General features: G+C 45.7%; 1 protein-coding gene and 1 long non-coding RNA gene across 3 annotated transcripts in view; one reads left to right on the top strand and one right to left on the bottom strand.

Moving 5' to 3' along the window:
* Positions 1-6,752: 6,752 nt before the first annotated feature.
* LOC137541673 (uncharacterized) lies at positions 6,753-13,030 on the bottom strand. The gene is made up of 4 exons (XR_011025252.1): positions 12,986-13,030; positions 9,405-9,565; positions 8,219-8,277; positions 6,753-7,183 (listed from the first exon to the last, which is right to left on the bottom strand). It is a non-coding gene; the product is annotated as an uncharacterized lncRNA (long non-coding RNA).
* A 104-nt stretch (positions 13,031-13,134) lies between these two features.
* Positions 13,135-21,101, top strand: part of PSMC3IP (PSMC3 interacting protein) — a 45,518-nt gene continuing 37,551 nt past the window's right edge. The window contains exon 1 of one of the 2 annotated variants that reach the window (XM_068262681.1): positions 13,135-13,213. In XM_068262681.1, the coding sequence (XP_068118782.1) occupies positions 13,189-13,213 (25 nt within the window). In that variant the 5' untranslated portion in view covers positions 13,135-13,188. Of the gene's footprint in view, positions 13,214-13,336; positions 13,405-21,101 lie in introns of those variants that run through there. The other variant, XM_068262682.1, reaches the window with a different exon arrangement.

Genomic DNA, 21,101 nt, shown 5'->3' with positions numbered 1-21,101 from the left:
GCTACCATTGGTATGATAGACTGGAGGGACTCCATCTTGAAGTGCCTGATCCTTATATAGTTGTTTAGAAACTTTAGGTCTAGGACTGGTCTCCATCCTCCTGTTGCCTTTGGTACCAGAAAAAGAGGCGAGTAAATTCCGCCGAAGCGTTCCTTGCTTGGGACAGGGATCACTGCCCGCTCCTTCACTAGGGACTGAACATACTCTCTTAGAGAACACGACTTGTTTTTCCCCCGAGGCATTCTTGTGGTCACAAACCTGTTCTGTGGAGGCTTTCTGCAGAATCTCCAGAAGTGCCCCCTCCTTAGAGTCCTTATTACCCAAGGATCTGTGATACTTCCCACCCAAGACCTCCAAAAGAGCTGAAGCCTGGCCCCTACTGGATGATCTTGAGTGGACGTCCCATCAAAATCGCTTCTGGGATTGCTGGGAATCGGAAGAGACCTTGGACTTGTTCCCTTTCAAGAAGGAAGACTGAGTACCCTTCCAGTTCCTTCCAAACTGCCTCCCCGGCTTATAAGACCTTGCTTGCTGGTATCTGTTAGAAAAGTTTCTTCTAGAAGATGGTTGTCTCGGTCTTTGTCTTTTATCCTGCGGGATTAAACCCGACTTTCCCCCTGTCACCTTGGAAATGGCCGAGTCCATCTGGGATCCAAAGAGATGAGTTCCATCAAACGGAATCTTGCACCAATTCGATTTTGACGCTGGATCAGCTGCCCATGGTTTCAACCATAAAGCTCTCTTAGTAGTTATATTCCACAGCATTGCTCTCGCAGATGATCTAATTACATCAATAGCAGCTTCTCCCATAAAGTCTGCAGATAACTTTAACTCATCTAGGGCTTTTATTATCTCCTGTTTGTCTGTGCCGTTGTTCAGGGCCGTCTCAATGTTCTCTACCCATACTTTCGTGGCTTTTGCTAGAGATGTCAACGCCACCGCAGGCCTACAGGCTGCTCCTGCCGCCAGGAAGGCCTTCTTGATGTCTACGTCCATCTTTCTCTCCAGTGGATCTTTGAAGGCTATGGCATTCTCTAATGGCAGAGTCACATGCTTTGCTAGGCGTGCAACTGATGCATCCACTATGGGAGCTGAATCGAATAATTTTAAATCTTCCTGCCCCAAAGGGTACAGCTTTGAAAACCTGTTGTTTAAGGAAGGTTTCTGCTCCACCTTGCTCCACTCGTTCAACACCACATCCTTTATGACCTTCATTAAAGGAAAAACTTGCGGTTTTTGATCCAAGTGTGGATAATATTTATCTGGCTCTTGCGAAGCGCCGTCTTCGTCCTGCCAGTCTATTGCCGATTTTATGGCTGTAAGAAATGCTGGAACAAGAGAGAAATCAAAGCCAATAGGAGGTGCATCTGCTTGAGGAGTTACATCGGCTGCCGAAACCTGAGCAGCTGCAGAAGAACTTGGAAGCTGAGAGGCCATATTCTGAAAGGTTTCCTGAACCGCCTGCTGGATAAAAGCTAGCACTTGCTGGTTATCAGACTCCTTTTCCCGGCCTAGTTCCAGAAAACATGCCTCACAGACCTTCTTATCTGGCAATGCAGGTTTTGTACAAGACCAACATTCCGCTTGCCCAGGCCTTTGAAATGGAGTAACTCCGTCTGACTCAGGGGACATGGTCCATACCCTGCGAGGCCCTCTTGGGGACCTGTAACCATAATAGTCATTCTGGGGATCATGTCTATATGCATAAAAAGACGGTGAACGTCTCCTCCTGTCCTGTCTGTGCACAGATCTGGACCTGGACCTCCTGGACTGACGTCTGGGTGATCGTCTCCTTGACTCCCCATAACGCCTCCTGGGACTCCTGCTACGGGATCGACTTTTCCTATGGTCATCCCTTGAGGATCTCCTTCGAGATGCAGATTTGTCTCTCTCTCGTATGAGTCTCTCCTCTTGGATGCTGACTTATCCCTTCTCTCCTGCGATCTTGGGTGAGTATTCGACCTGATAGAAGAGGACCGTTGCTCCTGAATCTGAGCACTTCCTCCTTCCCCCGGTCTGTGGAGACATAAGAGTGAAATATGTTCCCCTCAGAAAAATATCCGATCCAATTGGATGGAAAAAAACAGCACTCTTTTAAAAACCTGGGAAGCCCTGTGCAGGGGAAACCAATACACCCTAGGTGAGGAGAACAGAGAAAGCTGCTTTTAGCAACTTATTACCTGTCTTCAACCACCTCCTCCTCTATCTCCACCACTTGCCCACTAGCTTCCATCTCTATTTAAGAGAAATAAGCATAGGCCACATTAGTATGCACAAAAAGCATATACTAACATTTCAAACTTGCATTTGTTGTCATGGTTCCTCTCATACCTGGTCCCAGAAGAAGGCTTTCTTGTTCAATGTCCAGCTGGCCCTGGTAATCCACGTCTCCTGCTGCTTTGGAGGTCTCCGGCTGCAAACGAGTGGTCCCAGCGCAGAGAACGCTACCCACCGCTGCACATACCGGCAATGGAGTCCATCAGCGCTCCTTAAGCTTCCGGGTGACGTCACGACGCCGAATGCGTCCTCCCCGGCCAATCAGCGCTGCCGCTCGTATTCTCGCGAGACGCGAGATCTCCTCTTCCCTCTATGCGCGCCCGAGGTCCCAGTGTGATCGGAGGCAGCGGCGGAAAATGGCGGCAGCGGCGGAGACTCCTAGGAGAGAGCCTCCAGATACATGTGGGGAGAGAGGGTGCTCCTCTGTCCTATTTAAGGACTCTTTGAGCAGCATTAGCGGGAGAGGCTGAACCCGCTAGACCCCTGCACAGGTACCATTTTAAAAGTCATACCTAAGGGAAAAGAAAAAAAGGAAAAAAATAACAAAAAGAAAAAAAGAAAAAGAAATAGTGAACATGTCCGTTCGAGGACAGAAAAAAAGAATGGCTGGAGGGGGTGGGTTCTGAGCTTTTATTAAGTGAACTGTCCTATCAGGGTTCGGGGGCGGAGCCTATACCCATAGGTATGCCGCCATGTTTGGTCCAGGAAAGTCAAATTCTGTGCTCATCTAGAGATATCAAAGCATATGTAACAAAAAGAAAAGGATCTCACAATGCACCAGTAGGCTATCAAACAATTCTATAATCTTTTTTCCAACCAATAGTGGTTTAAAAAGTATCACATAGATAGACAAATTGACATAGACAATCACATGACAGGAAAACAGAAGAAAAATAAAACCAAGGTGGGCTGCAAAAAGTTGCACAAACAGTCAGAGGCGGTGAAAGCTGGCCCAAAAGTTTTGGGAATGAGTATAAAAAAAGCATATAAAACAGTATATAGCAGGCAATCTAGCTATAAAGTGCAAATTTATGGGATGGAGGTGTTAAAGCAGCTTAAGTAATTTGTCAGTTTGTGAATTCTCAGACAATCTGAGTACAATTGGAGTCACAGTTGAATAAGCCTGATTAAGGCCTAATTTGTCAGTGTCTGTTTATTCCATAGCGGGCAGATTCTTTCCTATCCACACAATGGGCTCTATTCTCAAAGAGGCCAAATCACCGCAAAATATTACCGCCAGCGGTAATCTCTGCATTTTTTCTGCATTCACTAAAATTTTCCGCATGCGGTAAAAAGAGTGCGGAAACAGCAATTAAACGTGCGGTAAATGTGCGGTAAACATGCGGTAAAAAGGTTGCATGAAAAATAGTTTAAAAAAAAAAAATTAAAAGTCCACCAAGCATAGCACTTAAGCCTCCAGACATCATTAAAATCAATGGGATGCGAAATATATCACCTACTACTTGTAGGTGGTAAAGAAACAGTAATTAACGCTGAAATAATGCGCCTGAAATATTTTGTGAATGTTTTTTTTGGCGTAAATACCGACTTTTGCGGAACTTTTTCTGCATTACTACCGCACATTTACCGCATGCGGAAATAACATGCGGAAAATTTTGGGAATCTCAACATGGCGATGTTTTGGTCGCAAATTTCCCACACTGACTTTACCGCATGCGGGAAGTCATTGAGAATAGAGCCCATTGTCAGTTGGAAGCTGGCTGCTATGGCCAGAACAGCTCATTCACACAAATATTACATCAAACCATCTGCATCATTTTTCAGGGTTTATGTTAAACGATTGAGTTCTCATTGTAAGAGGAGGACTACCACTTTCACCTTTCTCCTACATGCATTTAGGGATGATGGTGATTGATTATAACATTGTTGAAAAATGGTATATTTTCAGAAAATAGTTTGGTTTTACAGGCGTAACTATTTGCCTACTTCTTAAGTGGACTTGTACGAGTTCATGATGTCAGTACAGAGTGACTGCCCTGACACAGTACTGTAGCTAAAGCACACACTGCAGGAGTTTTATCAAAACCAGGGCAAGTGGAATTACAACCAATCTGCTGCCAAGTGGAGCAGGTGCTCAAAGCGACCAATCAGTGTGCTTTATTTTTTGCCCAAGATATGGCCCTTTCACATCTGCTGCATTACATTTTGTTACAATTGGAAACGTGGGAATGCATTTCTACTGAACTAAATCAATGAAATCTTTCTCACTGTACCTTTTTTACACTGATTACAAAAGTCATAAATTGCACATAATGAAGTTATTCCCGTGTATCTGATTTTAGTTTCACTCAGGTAAAGCTAAAGTAGAATTACAGTCTACCATAACAAACAATAACAACCTTTCTTCAAGCATACTATAAGTGTGAGAACAGGTTCAGTTCTGAGGTGGGGCTCTGTCATGCCCCCATCCCCTCCAATGTTTCATAAACCAATGAGAACATTTATTTTCACATATTGCCTGTCCCCTTATCACCACATTTTACTAATAATTAAGCAATAAGTTACTGTCACATTATTTGGAAAGCAGAGATCAGCTGGTCTGTGGGAGAAATCTGGAGGCCATTGTAGCCATGAAGTTGAGTCCTGGATTAGTTTTACAGCCTGCAGGTGATGCACCTTCAGTCGGGTGAAAATCTGCACCAGAGGTGCATCGTTTGTGGGCTGCAGAACTTATAGAGGCCTTGACGTCATATCTGAATCAGCCACAGACGGCTACTGGTGGCCTTATTCCTAGAATCAGTTCAAGTAAGGCCTCTTTCAGATATGCAGCTGAAGGCAGTGAATTGAACACCTACCTGTTGCGCTCTTGCAGCGGCCAGGCGGTTTTTAGTGCTTGGTACCAGCAGTGCACATGTGTTCGCCCCATGGAGTCACATCTGGGCCCAGTTATGGCTTTGAGGTTTTGTGCTGCACAATAACACCACTGTATGTCAAGTGCTGACACGTGTGGTGTTACAAACTCTGCCATTCAACTGCATTTAAATTACACCCAAATGGTGCTTGTGGGCCTAACCAGCATGCAGTTCAGGGGTCCTTCTGGAAAAGGCATAAATTAAATTGTGAATTCTCTTCAGGGTAATGATGGTTGATCCAAGCATTAAGAATATTTTACTTAATGCCACTGGTGAAAAGTAAAACCTTTTTAGGCAGTAGGATTGTAAGCCCACCCACCACTTCACGGTAGACTCTTTTTAAGGTAGGTCCTACTACACTGGCATACTCTGGTGCTGGTCACGCTAATAACCATACAATTTGTTGGATTCATGTGTGCCCTACTTTAACCCTACATCTCCTGCTCTGATTGGTGGCAGCGACCATTGTGCCCTGTTCTAAAAGTGTGTGTGTGTGTGTGTCTACCTACAGTTAGTCTATGCGGTGGGGAGTTAGTCTAGGTATGTCATCCAAAAAAATCAGTACCGTATTATTCGGACTATAAGGCCTAGTGCACACCAGAGCGGTTCGGCTGCGGTTTGCGATCCGCTTGCGGGTGCGGATCCGCTTGGGTAATGTATTTCAATGGGCTGGTGCACACCAGAGCGGGAGGCGTTTAGCAGAAACGCATACTCCCGGGCTGCTGCAGATTTTGGATTGCGGATGCGTTTCTGCCTCAATGTTAAGTATAGGAAAAACGCAAACCGCTCTGAAAAACGGCACTTCAGAGCGGTTTGCCAGGCGTTTTTTGTTACAGTAGCTGTTCAGTAACAGTTTTACTGTAACAATACATGAAATCTACTACACCAAAAACACTTCACAAAACCGCAAAATGCTAGCTGAAACGCTACAGAAAAAGAAGAAAAAGTGTTTCAAAAGCTGCTAGCATTTTGCGGATCTGCTAGCGGTTTTTGGTGTGCACCAGGCCTATGACTCACTTTTCCGACACCAAAAGAGGTGGAAGATAGTCCGAATGCATACCTCCCAACTTTTTGAGATGAGACAGCGGGACACTTAAGCCACACACCCCGACACACCCCTAGTCAATTATATATATATATATATATATATATATCTCCTTTATTAAAAAAATAATTGTGGGTGGGGAGAAGGGTGAAGGTGCCCAGGGTGAGGAGGTAAAAAAATGATCGAAGACCCAGCCGGTGGATGCGGTGTGTGGGATGCGGGTCTGGGATAATATTGTCCCTCCCTCCCTCCGAATGTGCCCCCCAGGGTCCCCTGTATGTAGAAATTGGGAGCGCAGCGGAGCGGGCAGTCTTACCATTCCTCCTCGTACCGGGCATCTGGTCTTCTCTGCTTCCTGTGAAGTCACAGGAAGTAGATGGAAGCAAGAGATGCCCGATACGAGGAGGAATGGTAAGACTGCCCGCTCCACTGCACTCCTAATTTCTACATACAGGGGACACTGGGGGGTACATTCGGAGGGAGGGATAATATTATCCCAGACCCGCATCCCACACACCGCATCGGCCGGCTGGGTCCTCGATCATTTTTTTGCACATCTGACCCCCCAACCGCCCGGGACACTGGGGGGTCATAACGGGATAGCGGGACAGCCCCCCCAAATCGGGACAGTCCCGCCGAAAACGGGACGGTTGGGGGCTATGCGAATGTACCTGTGGCAAGTGGGGATTTATTTTCCATGTCTGTGTTCCATCGATCAGATCTCCATTGTGGTGGAGCCGCGGCTTGTCCAGTAAGGTGGGGAGGCGATGGAGTCTCGGCAGACCTTCTCATCTGCTGCAGTTAATGCGGACAGGATCTTCATTTTGGTGGCCCGGCTTGATGAGCGCCGATGTCAAACACTTCTTCCCAGCTCTGTGAGTGACTGCAGATGCCGCTGATTGGCTTCCGATAGCCCTGCCGGATGGGGCGAAGGCCCTTCTGCTTTTTCAGCACCCACGGCCTTTGTGGCCTTTCCAGGAAACCAGCCCTGGTAAAAGAATAGCATGGTCTGCTGAGTTTTCATCAAAAATCTCACTGTGATGCTATGAAAATGATAAATAACAGATCACAATGTTATAAAGAGATTAATTAAACTTGGTGAACAAATTAGTACGGGCATCTGAACATTAATAAAGGGCTTCATAATGACACTGCCATGATAAAATGTCGGAGATCAGACTCACATGCATCTGCACAGTTTGTTTACCTGCAATAAACTTAGGTTCTAGATTAAAGGCTCATACACACATCAGACCATAGTCTTCGGAAAATGAAAGATCACAGACCAATTTTACCCCCTTCATGTAGTATGAGAGCTATACCTACACAGTCTATTCTATGGAGCTGAACTCCCCATCAGACAGAAATCTTTGCAAGATGCTGAACACAAAGATGCTGTAGACATTCAAAAGATCAGTACCTGCAAAAGATCTGTTCCTGCCAAAAATCCGTTCCTGCAAAATGCATTCATAGTCTATCTGCAGATCATCATACACACCTTGTTTAACAGACATTCATCTGCAGATCAGATCCACCAGGATGGATTTTCTGATCTGCAGATGAATGTCAGTTAAACAGACAGGTATGCTCCTACCCTAAGTTCACAGTGGGAGTTATGTTGCGTTCCCTGTAACAGTGGGAATGTAACGGAACGGGAAAGCAGTGGTGCACGTTATCCATGCACTGCATCCCATACAGTGAAGTACAGTGAAGCATACAGACAATGAAAAGAATGCTTCACTGTTGATGCACGCATTTAGCAGTAGCACACTGCATGCAATTTCTTTACCATGGTGCACACCATTATACTGCAATGGACCTGCCGCACTGTGAAAGCCGTGTTACAAAGAAGCCATTATGCCGCAATGCATCACTGTTAGCGTAACTTAGGCAACTTCAGTACTGCACGTTTTATCGTGTGTGAACTGCAATGGGTGATGCATATACGATACATGTTAATCAATGCTGTATGGAGACTCTGAAGAGTGGAGGCATAGAAGCTGATAGGGGATGGTTTGCTCACCAGTGTCAGAAAGTCCTCTCTTCCTCCTAATTTGCAGGTTAGTAGCTGAAAACTCCAGGCTATAGAAATCAAGACACAGAAGAATATGTGTAGGAGGGCCTGTGATTGTTTTCATTTTTATTAATTTAGAAAAAATGTTATTTGCTTAAAGAGTAACTGTCAGGCTGCAGAAGCTAATTTAAACCTCTATTCTCCTGTGTTAAACAGTTTAGACGGAAGCCAAAAAGGCAATAGTGAAGATAAAAATCTCTCTTACATTTGATGTGTGCTTATCAGCAAAGCTGTTAGACCCAAGAGGACGCAAGCCGCATACCATACTGCAAAGCATTCTGGGGCCCTCCCCTCGGCTGCTAAGGAGAAGTTACAGGATCAAGTTTCAGCAGCTTGTAACTCAGTCCAGCCACAGCACAGATAAATCTCCGGGCAGAGTACACTGCAGGAGTCCGCTATTGTTCCTAGCCACATGGCTAATTAATATTCACTGCACACTAGTGTTATTCAGTACGAGCTTTTCTGTGATCAGGAAGCAGGCAGGACATGACGACACATTTGGCTTCATAGGAGACAGACAAACATGGAACCTGCCATGAGCGGTCAGGAGCATCAATCTCTGCATATACTATATACAAATTCTGTGAAGTACAAACGTGGACAGTGTAATGCATATGTAATGTAATTTGGGCAGCACGGTGGCGTAGTGGTTAGCTCTCTCGCCTTGCAGCGCTGGGTCCCTGGTTCGAATCCCAGCCAGGGCACTATCTGCAAAGAGTTTGTATGTTCTCTCCGTGTCTGCGTGGGTTTCCTCCGGGCACTCCGGTTTCCTCCCACATTCCAAAAACATACGGATAAGTTAATTGGCTCCCCCTAAAATTGGCCCTAGACTACAGTACTTACACTACATAATATAGACATATGGCAATGGTAGGGATTAGATTGTGAGCTCCTTTGAGGGACAGATAGTGACAAGATATATATATACACTGTACAGCGCTGCGTAATATGTCGGCGCTATATAAATACTAAATAATAATAATAATAATAATGTAAGTACAGCCTATATTTAGCTACTGATATATGTGTTTATTTTCTCTGAGACCTTATACCTAACAGCTCCTCTTTAAGCTATTTGTATTAAAGGAAATTTGTAATGTCGCCCCCCCCCCTCCCAAAAAAAAGTTTCACATACCTGGGGCTTCTGCCAGCACCCTGCAGCCTCCCTGTTCCCTCACCATCTCTGAATGATCCTCTGGTCCTCCGCCATGGCTCATTTTGTTAACGCAAGTCGCTGTCCACTGTGCCTGCGCGGCCCTGAATGTGCGCGTCCTCTTTCCCTTCACCAGGAGCATCCTGCACAGGCACAGTACAATCTAATGAAAACATAAAGGTGCCCATACACTGGGAGACACATCTCACCAGATTTAATCACTATGATTGAATCTGCCACAGATTGTTACAACATGCCGCCCAATTGTAAATTCGATTGATTTCTAAAAGAGTTTAACATTATCGATTGGACAGTTTCTTATGGACAAGCAGCAGTATCTTAGTGGGGCCTATAGCTGGTGTTTGTCGTGTTAACCCAACGCCCCCCCCCCCCCAAGATCTCTCCCTTGATAATTCTGACCTCCCCGAGCCTTATGCAGGGTATTAGTGCAGTGAAGTGCTCTAATACTTGGCTCTCCAGTTGGTGCACTCCCTCCTCTGCAGTCATCCCTTAGGGACCCAGTAAAACGGCGGTGTACATGAGTGCATGCATGCCGTTGGGTCGCTATGGGTACCAAGAGATGAAGGCAGCACAAAGACGGGAGAAGTGAGTGTCAGGGCTTGTTTCCACTGTTGCGACGCAATTTCGCCGGCATTCCGACGCTTGTAAAAACGCATGCGGATGCGTTTCCGCATGCGTTTTTACCCGCGATTTTGCGTGCGATTTCGCATGGCAGGGTGCCATGCGAAATTAACCATGACACTGCCAGGGCAAAATAAAATTGAAAAAGGTGCGAAATCGCACGCGAAATCGCGGGTAAAAACGCATGTAACAAACGCATGCGTTTTTACTATTAAATACATTAGCGGCGATTCGCATGCATTCCACTCGCAGGCGAATTCGTTGGCTCTTTTGTGCGTTTTTTACCGCTGAAAAAAACGCACCTCAACAACGCTACAGTGGAAACAGGCCCATCCACTTGCATTACATGTGCGAATCCGCATGCATTGGACGCATGCGGATTCGCGATAGTGGGAACGAGCCCTCAGAGAGCATCTCTGCAATAATATTCTGCATAGGGCCCTGTGGCGAGCAGCATTATCAGAGGGAAACCTCATGTGGAAACCTATTTAAAAAAAAGCTATATGCAGTGTGTGGCAGTCAGATCCCTCTCTGATTAGGTATTGATCAGAGAGTGATTTATCTTTTGAGCACGTCGGGAGCTTTGCTGTCAGATCCTTCTTCTAGTTGTGTAATAAAGGTAAATAATTATTGATTTATAAAGTTCCAACATATTCCATGGCGCTGCAAAGGTAAATACGCTGTGAATCAGTCACTTTTAAGGTACCCTTAAGGGACCCATACACTGGTCGATTTCAGCCATTGATTGATTTTATTGAATCAATCGATCAGAAATCGATTCTATCAAATCTATCGATCGATTTGTGGATGACTTTGATCGATTTTATCTATCTGGATCAGGTATGTCAAACTGGTCCTACGAGGGCCGAGATCCTCACACATTTTTGACACAGCTCAAATGAATGATGGGTCTGAATCACGAAAGGTGTGGTCCATCAGGTAGAGCACATTCCTCTCTTTCTGAGTCCATCCTAAACACTGGCATGGATCTGGCCCTCTAGGCCTGGAGTTCGACACATGTGATCTGGATGGATGGAAAATCTAGGTCGATCTGCTGCCGGAAGCAGATCAATGTCCCACAGAGTTGCATTGGATCTAATGGTCCAATAATGTATGTAGATAGAATTCCAATAGTTCTGAAAACTATTGGAAATCTGTTTTTAGTGTGTGGCACACATCAGATAGATTCCTTTCAGGTTCGACTTGACAGGCATCTGACAGAAATCTATCTGATGGTCGAATCTGCTGCAAATCTATAAGTGTATGTCCACCTTAGCAACTAGTGATTTTGGCAGCCAATCTACCAATAGACAGATCCGCAGGCCGATTTCTGATCAATTTTTAAATTATCGAATAGGATAGTCAATCAGCCGCCAGGTGGAGTAATCTATGTGCACCTAAACAGATTTTCATCAGATTCGATTCTCCTATTGAATCTAATGCTGAGCATACACGGCTCGTTCTTGAGCCATTAAGATGGCTCGATAGATCATTTTGGACATGTCCAATCTCCCGCCCTATCGTTTCACCACTCGATTCCTGATAGGCGTGAATGGAAAAAAGATAAGAAAAAACAAGGGGAAGATAAGAGAATTGACTGCGGAATCGAGCGGCGAAACGATCAAGCGGGAGAGTGGAACGGCAAAAACAAGCCATGTATGCCCAGCATAATTTCATCTATTGAAAACAGTACAGTATACAGTAGGGTTGCCAGGTGTCCGGTTTTAGACCGGACAGTCCGGTTTTTGGCCGCTGTGTCCTGTCCAAAAAGGCATGTTAAACCGGACAATTAAGATGTCCGGTTTTATGCCTTTTGCCACTTGCCGTCACCCGTCCGCCAGCGCTGCGCGACCGCTGATTCGCTGCCTGGCTGTCAGTCAAAGGCACAGCCAGCCAGCTTACACGGCGTAAGTTACGCCAGCTTAAGTACTGCCCCCGAGCCCGCGCTTCCCGACGTTGCTACGGCAATGCCAACGCTGCGTTGCCAACGCACGCATGACGTGCGTCACTCACGTCATTTGCAATGCGATTCTGCATCTGCGAAGGAAGCAAGGTAAGGTCAGGAGTCTGGAGATATGGTGAGTGAGTGACCCATAATTCTCTGGTTGTATTTCCGCTCTTTGTGTGCATTGGCTCCGCTCTATCTCCCCTCCGTATAGTCCAGGCGTGACTTTCAATCTCATTCAATCTCGCCTGAGCCCGCTGCTTACTATACTTTACACTTGAATTCATACTATTGTACAACGCAATTTATACTGTTATACTGTTATATTTGTTATATTTGCTCAAAATGTGTACATACATGTATGCGCAGATTTATATTTTAACTTTATGCCTATGTATGTCCACTTTATTGTTCTCAATAAAAAATTTTGGTGGGAAAAAAAAATTTTTTTAAAAAAATTCCCGCAAGAAATCGACCACTTCACTGTGCAAAAACGCCATAAATGCATTGCATTATTTGCATAGTTTTCCAGTTTTGTAATAGTTTTCTGCTCTGTCTCTTATTATGTGCATTTACTGGTGAAAAGCGGTCTCTTATTATGTGCATTTACTGGTGAAAAGTGGTCTCTTATGTGCATGTACTGGTGAGGACAGTTAGTGACATGGCTATGTACTCTGTAATGTGCTGCAGAAGATGTCAGTGTGATATAAATACTGTAAAAAACATTTTTTAAAAAGCCCATTGCTTAGCCCCACTCTACATCTGACTCCGCCCCTAACTCCACCCCCTGTCAGGTTTTCTCCATCAGCCGACCTGGCAACCCTAGTATACAGTATGTTCAGCAATACGGAATAACAAGCAAGCTAATGTGAACCAGAACTCCTAGTAGTGTGCTGAAAGAGATTTAAAAAAAAAAGTCTGCTTACTAAAATACTATGCAAAACACACGTTTTCTGTATAATGTAATGTGTCCTACGTGAGTTTGCAGCTGACTCGCACACGATTTCCTGCTTGCGTTCCAGACCTCCATGTGGTTATGGTGAGTAGTGATTGGTTGGAGTGAAGATTTTCTCTGATTGGTTGAAATAGAGAGACTTGTGATTGGCTGTCGCCTGTACAGTACAGTGCAGTGGCGGGAGTGGTTTCTCGTGTGAATGGTGGAAGAGATTTTCTGGCCAGATGAGTAAAGCAAAGGACGCTGCGGGTGAGTGAGAGACTTTCCACATACACCAGTCCTGACAGATCCTCCATTGCTGCTCTGTGACCTTCTGATGAGACACTAGAGGGAAGTTATGGCTGGTTTACCTCTTGCTGGACTACAAGTGCCAGCATGACTGCAACCAGTGAGTGCCGAGAGCTCTTATCTCCTTCATAGCTACACAGAGACACCCCCAGGTAACAGCAGCAGTGCTGACACAGTATAAATCTAGGGTAAATAGTGACTGTGCAGGGACTGAACATGCGCCTCAGTCTGAAGGGCTGACGATCAAGGAATTTGTCAAGGAATCAAGTAAGAAGTTGTAGTACAATTCTAACAGTTTATTTTTAGGCAGAGCTCCTGGTGACATATTTCTCTGTTAGACCTATCAGTGACAGAACCTGTGACAATCCCGATACCCTATAGCAGAGGTAGGGAACCTATGGATCGGAAGCATGCACTACTAACTCACTCCCCCCCCCCCCCCCCCTGGAATTTTTTTTTTTTAAAAAATTCACCCACCCTGGACCCTATCAGGTCCAGTGACTTTGTTGGACGAGATCCCCGCACTTTGATTGGCCCAATAGGCTGCCTGTCACTTGACAAACAGCCTAATGGGCCAAAGTGTGGGGGTCTTGTCCTACAAAGCTAGGTAATTGTACAAGCTGTTAGTCAGTATTTCTCCTGGCTGGTTCTTGGGAAAATTGCCGATGTTGCTGAAACCCAAGAGAAGGTGAAGATGTGTCTGACACTTCCGCTGCCCCGAGGATCAACTGTATACACATCTCCATGGCAACAGGGACATGAGCCCTCTGCTGCGCATGCGCACTGTCGCAGTTTGAAGCATATAGTATGGCTCTCACAGAAATAAATTTTCAAATATGTGGCGTTTGTTATAAACTGTTCTAATCACCTTGCTTCGACACCATCGTCTCACAGACTGTGAGATCACTTGACTCTCCACACCGCAAACAGGATATAGACTTTCTCAGGCTTCTTCAATGTTTACGTTATTTATTCAGGAAACAGGAATACAGATAGATACATTCTTCATATCCTAGCCATGCCAATCTTCATGTTGCGTTACAAGCTCGTGATTAGACTCCCTGCTGGAGTCTATCAGGTACCTTCTTCCTAACTACGTTACACTAAGCTACCTATGTACAGCATACATTATATCAGATTACAGAAAGGAAGAACATGCTTAGAAGTCGTCCCAGTCAGCCTTGCTAGCTAGTGCAGAAGGAAGAAGCAGAAGTGCCCTCTCGTAGCTCCCTCAGCCTTTAATACTGACTAGGAAAGAGTTAAATATGACATCATCTTCGCCACCCCCTAGACCAGATTATTGGTGGACCCACTCGTGGTGTCATGATACACACCTACTTGATTAATAATCAATGAGGCATTTGGCCTATATGCAGGACCGTGAATGTTTAGTAAATATGGCCAATGTTTTCTGTTCCTGTGGTTGAGGTCAGAGTAGTCCGATGGCCTTCTTTTAGGAACATGTTCTCAGTATCTGCGTGTATCCTCTGCTACACGCAGACCCTGAGATGCCTCTGCCTGCATCACAAAACCTCTATTTATTTTAAAGGCATACACTGCGGACAAGCCTTTTACATAAAACTCAGGCCAAGTAACTGAGGCCTACTTAAATTATAACAATCCCTCCTAAAACGGCTTGACCCGCAGATCCCAGCGTCTGAACCTCCCAGTACCTGGTTTCTTTTCTTTTATGTTTCACTTCTCGATGTTCGTGCTCACACAACTTCTCTGCTCTAGGCGATTACCCCTGGAAGAGAGAGAGCAAGACCTCTTGGTCTTCCTGTAACCAGGCTCTCTGGGGATGCCCTACTTCTAAGTCCCTCTATACCACATGCTCAGCATTTGCGTCACTTGCGTATCACTCACAAACTTGCATGACCACAGAAAAGTGAAACTTGTTTGGTTGTTACAAAACGGAGCAGTGCCAGGTGCCTTCTAAAAAGAGCGCCTTTATACAATCAGCTCCATCACAGGTACTACTAAACCTATACCCGTAACCCTGTATATCCCTTAATTTAAACTATTGGTTCAGGAGATTGTTTATGAGGCACCAATCTCTGGACCAGGTTCACGTGTTTTACGTAATTTTAACCCGCAACCTCACCTGGATAATGATGCCTAAAGTTGTCATCCCCATCCAGACGACCAGTGGGTGTAGAAAGAACTTTGGAACTGCAGAGGCCCAGTCCGAGTGTCCCTGGAACATCACCGGAACCTTTGTCCACCAGGTCAGACTGGAACTCACCTGCTCATTTTTGTGTTCTACCTCGTGAAGATCACCTGTATCATGGTGAAATCTTACCTCTAACTTAGTGTACTGTTTGTTTAACCTTTGTAACAAAATGTGGTCGTCTTGGATCAAAACCTGTTCCCCTTTGTCCCATGTCGTGTTCTCTTTCAGGACGGGAACTACCCGTGAAACTTTGCACTTTAGAGTTCTCTTAACAATTTGAGAAACAACGTCATCCAACCTGGATGACTGGATCCATATGGGATCTCCGCTCCCACAATATGTTCCCCTTGGAAACTCCCCCTTATCGGAACAATTATGAGAATATACCTTGAATGTATCATTAGAACTTATGTTAAAAAACCAAACCTTTCCTTCCGCCACCGGAACTATCGGTTGGGCTTCAGGGTGGATCTTTTGAATGGTAGTCTCGCATTCTGCGTTATTGAGCCTGCAGGCTTCTTCACTAAATTTGACTTGCCCCGGCCAACGCAGGTACTTCTGCAGGAATCGCCCGCATGAGAACAACTCTACTTGCTTCACCTCCCCGTCTAGCACCAAAAAAGGTTGACCTCTCAGGTCCTGGTTTAAGACCCGGGTTGAGGTGGGAACTAAGGAAGTGGCGGTGCCTAAAGAAATGTTGCACCGTTTCCATTTGTTCACCCAAACATCTCGAAGCTGCCATGCAAAAGATCCTTCTCCAGAAAAATTAATATACCTCCCCTTGTCCAATCTCTCGCTGACAAAATATGTCCCCAGCTGTCCTGATTGGACCTCTTCCCCCCTTATGTCCTGAGGCACACTATGTACCTGAGGTCGGGAAGACTGTACTCTCTGCAATCGTTCGATTAAGAGTACCTCTTCACTTACCCAACTATCATGAGGATAAGCTGTTGCATATGGACTGTGTAATATCGTCCCCTGTTGTGACCCGTGTGGTGTGAATGGGGTTCCCTGTGTGGGCTTTCTCTCCCCCGGGACCGCTCTCCCCACCCTCTTTGTCACCTGGAAATGTGGCTTGATCTCGATTTTTACTTCTTGTTTCGAGAACCACCCACCCTCGGCTTTCCAGCCTTTACGTGTGTATAGTTGTTTCAGAGGCACTCTCTGTTGGTAGCTCCAGAGTGTGATGTGGTCCCCTGCGTCTCTCTGGTAAGAGAATTGACGCCTCCTGCTCGTTCCTCTCCAATCTGGAACCATCTCACTCTGCATAACCAAGACAAGGTACCCCCGAATCACACACTCCACCTTTTGCACGTACCCATTGTACTGCAATGTACCTTTTAACAAACCTTTAGATCGGTGCGTCGATTCTGGGAGTGTGGTACTCAATAGCAGATTTATACTGCCATTCAATTCCCACTGCCCGCACACCTGACCCTTCAGACCTTTCACCCACATTGTGCCATGAAATTTGTTTTCTCCTGGCACAAGTGCTCTTTCCCTCCATCCCTGCTTGGTCCATCTGTGCCAATCAGAGGGAGGTGTGAAAGGATCCGTACCTTTGTCACCCAACATCAACATGTTTGGGCCTTGCATTCTCATTAACCCCTTATTTTACATGAGAATGTCCTCTCTTCGTTCTCCTAGGACGGAATGGCAACCTAGGATCACCATCAGCACGGTACTCTTCATTATAAAAGCACCACCTTGGGAAAGAAAAACATTAGCACTTTGCATTATGCTTTGCTCAGACAGTTTTGTTAGTCTCTTTCCGATCTCCGAAATCTCGTGTTTTAGTCTCTTTCCAATTTCAGGAATCTCGTGTTTTAGTCTCTTTCCAATTTCAGGAATCTCGTGTTTTAGTCTCTTTCCAATTTCAGGAATCTCGTGTTTTTCCAAACTTAGATTGGCATCTGGAACCTTTCGCTTATCCGACTGACATCTCCAGCTTTGCTGCCCGCACTGCAGCTGTCTCGATTCCATATTGCCCAACTCCTGAAATCGAAATACAAACAAATCAATTCTTATTAATGATTTGGGATTCGCCCTGCGGCTTGTACTCTGTACACTTTAAAATGATCAATATATACCGTAATTGATCTCGTTGTTTTATGGTTCTCATGAACTCTGTTTACTCTTATTGGTAGATTGGAGTTAAACTTCACCCCCCTACCTCAGTACTATCCTCAGTACTTACCTGTTTAAAATATGCTCCCGCGGACTTCACCTTTGGAAGCTCGCTTCACCTTTGGAAGCTCTCACCCCATTGCAGCTCACTCCACATCCCCCCTTATCTGTCCATGCGCGGCCGTCGCATGCACAGATTATGAATGCCACACCTGATGCTGCTTTGCAGGTGAGCCTGCAATGCTCTTACTCATTATCGCATTTACATATCTAGAACTTCATCGCGATACCAGCTCTGCTAGAAGTTCTGTTTGTTGTACCCTCTGACCAATGTTTGCCGTGCCACTACCCCCAGACTTCACAAAAAAACGGCTGCCTCCCTGTAGGAAGGAGCACTTTGCACTTAAACTACACAGGGTGCAGGGCTAAGCATACCAGCGTCGCATGCCTGTATGCAGATCCCTGAATGCCCACATGGTAGGTAGTCACATGGCAAACAGCGTACTGATACATTGTCACTCTGTACATGGCAATTCTATCATCTGTATAATTGCCCCATGAACTGCGGTCAGTTTTTGTTCTTTGTGCTACAATCGATAGGAGCTGGAAAAAAACATATTTGACCAATCAGTGGACGAAAAAAACGCACAAAAAAAACCAGCCCCAGCCCAGCATAGACCTCTCAGTCAAGCTCTGGCCCTGTCCACTACAAAAACCGGAAAAAATCGCTACCACTCTGCAGCAGCGGCGACGGAAACCAGAATTGGTCAACTCCCTTTTTTCCAACTCCGGCACCCCCCTGATGCACTGTCCCCCCCTATACTCTATTGGGAACTCATGCTGCACCACCCATTAAGGTGCCCCACTTACAGGAATAATCCCGCAAGCAACTCAGTACAGACACTTTCCTGACCTGCACTGCTACGTGTGTCCCTGCACCTAGCTGGGACACTTTTCCTATCCGTGCTCCTGCTAATGCTTGTTGCACGTATCCTGGCATTCCTTTCCATGGACTCAGGGAAAAACTCTGGGGAAATACTTTGAGACCCGAGACACACAGTAGCATGTCTCTGTATTTCTACCCCCCTCCCTTTCAGCTGCTCTGCCCGGAGCCGCGAGCACAGCCTGACGTGACGTGGATCCCCCAGCCCCTCCTCCCCCCCTGCCATGACGTGTGGGGGCCATGACTCTCGGGGGCGGGCTCTCACCACTGCCGCCATTTTGAGTCCTGGACTACCAGCTAAAATGGCTGCTCCCATAGCAGCCTCTCGTTTCCTATATCTTAGGAGAGAAAACAAAATACACACAGAACAAACATTTTTCTGCATAGTTACACACAGCATCGATACATTTTACCGAGAGTCAGCCTTCCGCTACCTATACTCTCTGGGATACTTGCCAAACTTGAGACCAACCGCGTCACAGCTGCAATGCTAAATATATTACCTCTTAGCATCACCCAGGAACGTAGAACCCTCTCTCTCCTCACAAAACATCTGCAGTTTATCTCTGCCATAACTCAAACTTACTCAAGCGCGCAGCGTAACTCTAAACCATATTAACAGCTAATACTGCTGAAACGCACAACAGACAAACTGGCTAAACAACATAACAGATACAGATATTTACAAGCATGTTAGCAGCTCTGACTGGAAATGCGAGAAACTTGCAGAACATCTCACAAACAGAAAGACACTCGCTTTCCTCTTCTATCCCCTCTCTCCCCCCCCCATCCAGCCCCAACAGACTGAAGCACCGCTGGCTTATCTCCTGCTGCGGGGGGCCCCCCCTGCTCTATCTGGACATTTTTCCCAGCCTCTGTAGAGACGGGGAGAGAAGAGAAAGGAAAAAAAAAAAGGAACCTCTGCAACACAGGAACTTTGAATCCTAAGAAAAAATCAAAACACATAAACTCTGAAAACAGCACTATGCATTTACAAAATGAGAAACCCGCAGCCTCCACGCTGCAATTAACACAAAACACAGAACACATTATCCCCTCTTCATACAATAAAGATAATGCAACATAACAACGTAAATCTTACGTGCCTGAGCAGCGGAGGACTTCGTATGCCTGCCAATTCGACCAGCTTATGGCAACTTTTTCACGACACTGAGTGGATCCCTGGAACTCCTGAGCGTCATCTCTGTGTACCCACACTGGCTCAGCGGATCGATATCCAGCGGCAGCTGCCAGCCGGCCTCGGAGCGTTCCAGTCACCTGCGATCCGGTTTAGGCTATGACTGATGTGCACTTTCAGTCAAAGTTTAACATCCACGAGTGTCGCCGCTGGTTTCCTCGAATTGCAGCCCGTGTGTGCTCGGCTCCCACACACTCACACCAGCTTATCAGTATCAGCTTGATAAGCTTAACAGTCCGTGTCCGTCTATTCCGCTTGTTTTGCTGTGGAATATCTTGAAACCACTTTCTTCTGCCCCGTCTGCCTGTATTGCTAGGCAGGGAAGGATTTCAGCACCACTGTTATAAACTGTTCTAATCACCTTGCTTCGACACCATCGTCTCACAGACTGTGAGATCACTTGACTCTCCACACCGCAAACAGGATATAGACTTTCTCAGGCTTCTTCAATGTTTACGTTATTTATTCAGGAAACAGGAATACAGATAGATACATTCTTCATATCCTAGCCATGCCAATCTTCATGTTGCGTTACAAGCTCGTGATTAGACTCCCTGCTGGAGTCTATCAGGTACCTTCTTCCTAACTACGTTACACTAAGCTACCTATGTACAGCATACATTATATCAGATTACAGAAAGGAAGAACATGCTTAGAAGTCGTCCCAGTCAGCCTTGCTAGCTAGTGCAGAAGGAAGAAGCAGAAGTGCCCTCTCGTAGCTCCCTCAGCCTTTAATACTGACTAGGAAAGAGTTAAATATGACATCATCTTCGCCACCCCCTAGACCAGATTATTGGTGGACCCACTCGTGGTGTCATGATACACACCTACTTGATTAATAATTAATGAGGCATTTGGCCTATATGCAGGACCGTGAATGTTTAGTAAATATGGCCAATGTTTTCTGTTCCTGTGGTTGAGGTCAGAGTAGTCCGATGGCCTTCTTTTAGGAACATGTTCTCAGTATCTGCGTGTATCCTCTGCTACACGCAGACCCTGAGATGCCTCTGCCTGCATCACAAAACCTCTATTTATTTTAAAGGCATACACTGCGGACAAGCCTTTTACATAAAACTCAGGCCAAGTAACTGAGGCCTACTTAAATTATAACAGCGTTTATTGCTCTCTCAACCAAAAAGGTTTATGAGCCCTGCCCTATAGTAACAGACCATCTGGTAATAATTAGCTGTATTCTGCCTAGAAATTTGTTTAGTGAGGCCAGTGAAGCTCTGACTGGGAGGTTTAAAAGTAGATGAGACTCCAGTAGGGAGTGGTGCCACTTACAAAAGTGCCCCGCTTTCAGCACACGATTGCCAGTGCTTTAAAATTATCTCTAAACTTTTCCTGTATTGTAACCCAGTCCCAGGACCTCTATATCTTCCAATTTACTAGCCCACTGCTCAAGAGT

Source organism: Hyperolius riggenbachi, chromosome 12, assembly GCF_040937935.1.
Source record: "Hyperolius riggenbachi isolate aHypRig1 chromosome 12, aHypRig1.pri, whole genome shotgun sequence".
In the NCBI taxonomy this organism is placed as follows: Eukaryota; Metazoa; Chordata; class Amphibia; order Anura; family Hyperoliidae; genus Hyperolius; species Hyperolius riggenbachi.
The sequence above is the reverse complement of the archived record's forward strand: the minus strand, read 5'-3'. Positions and strand labels throughout refer to the sequence as shown.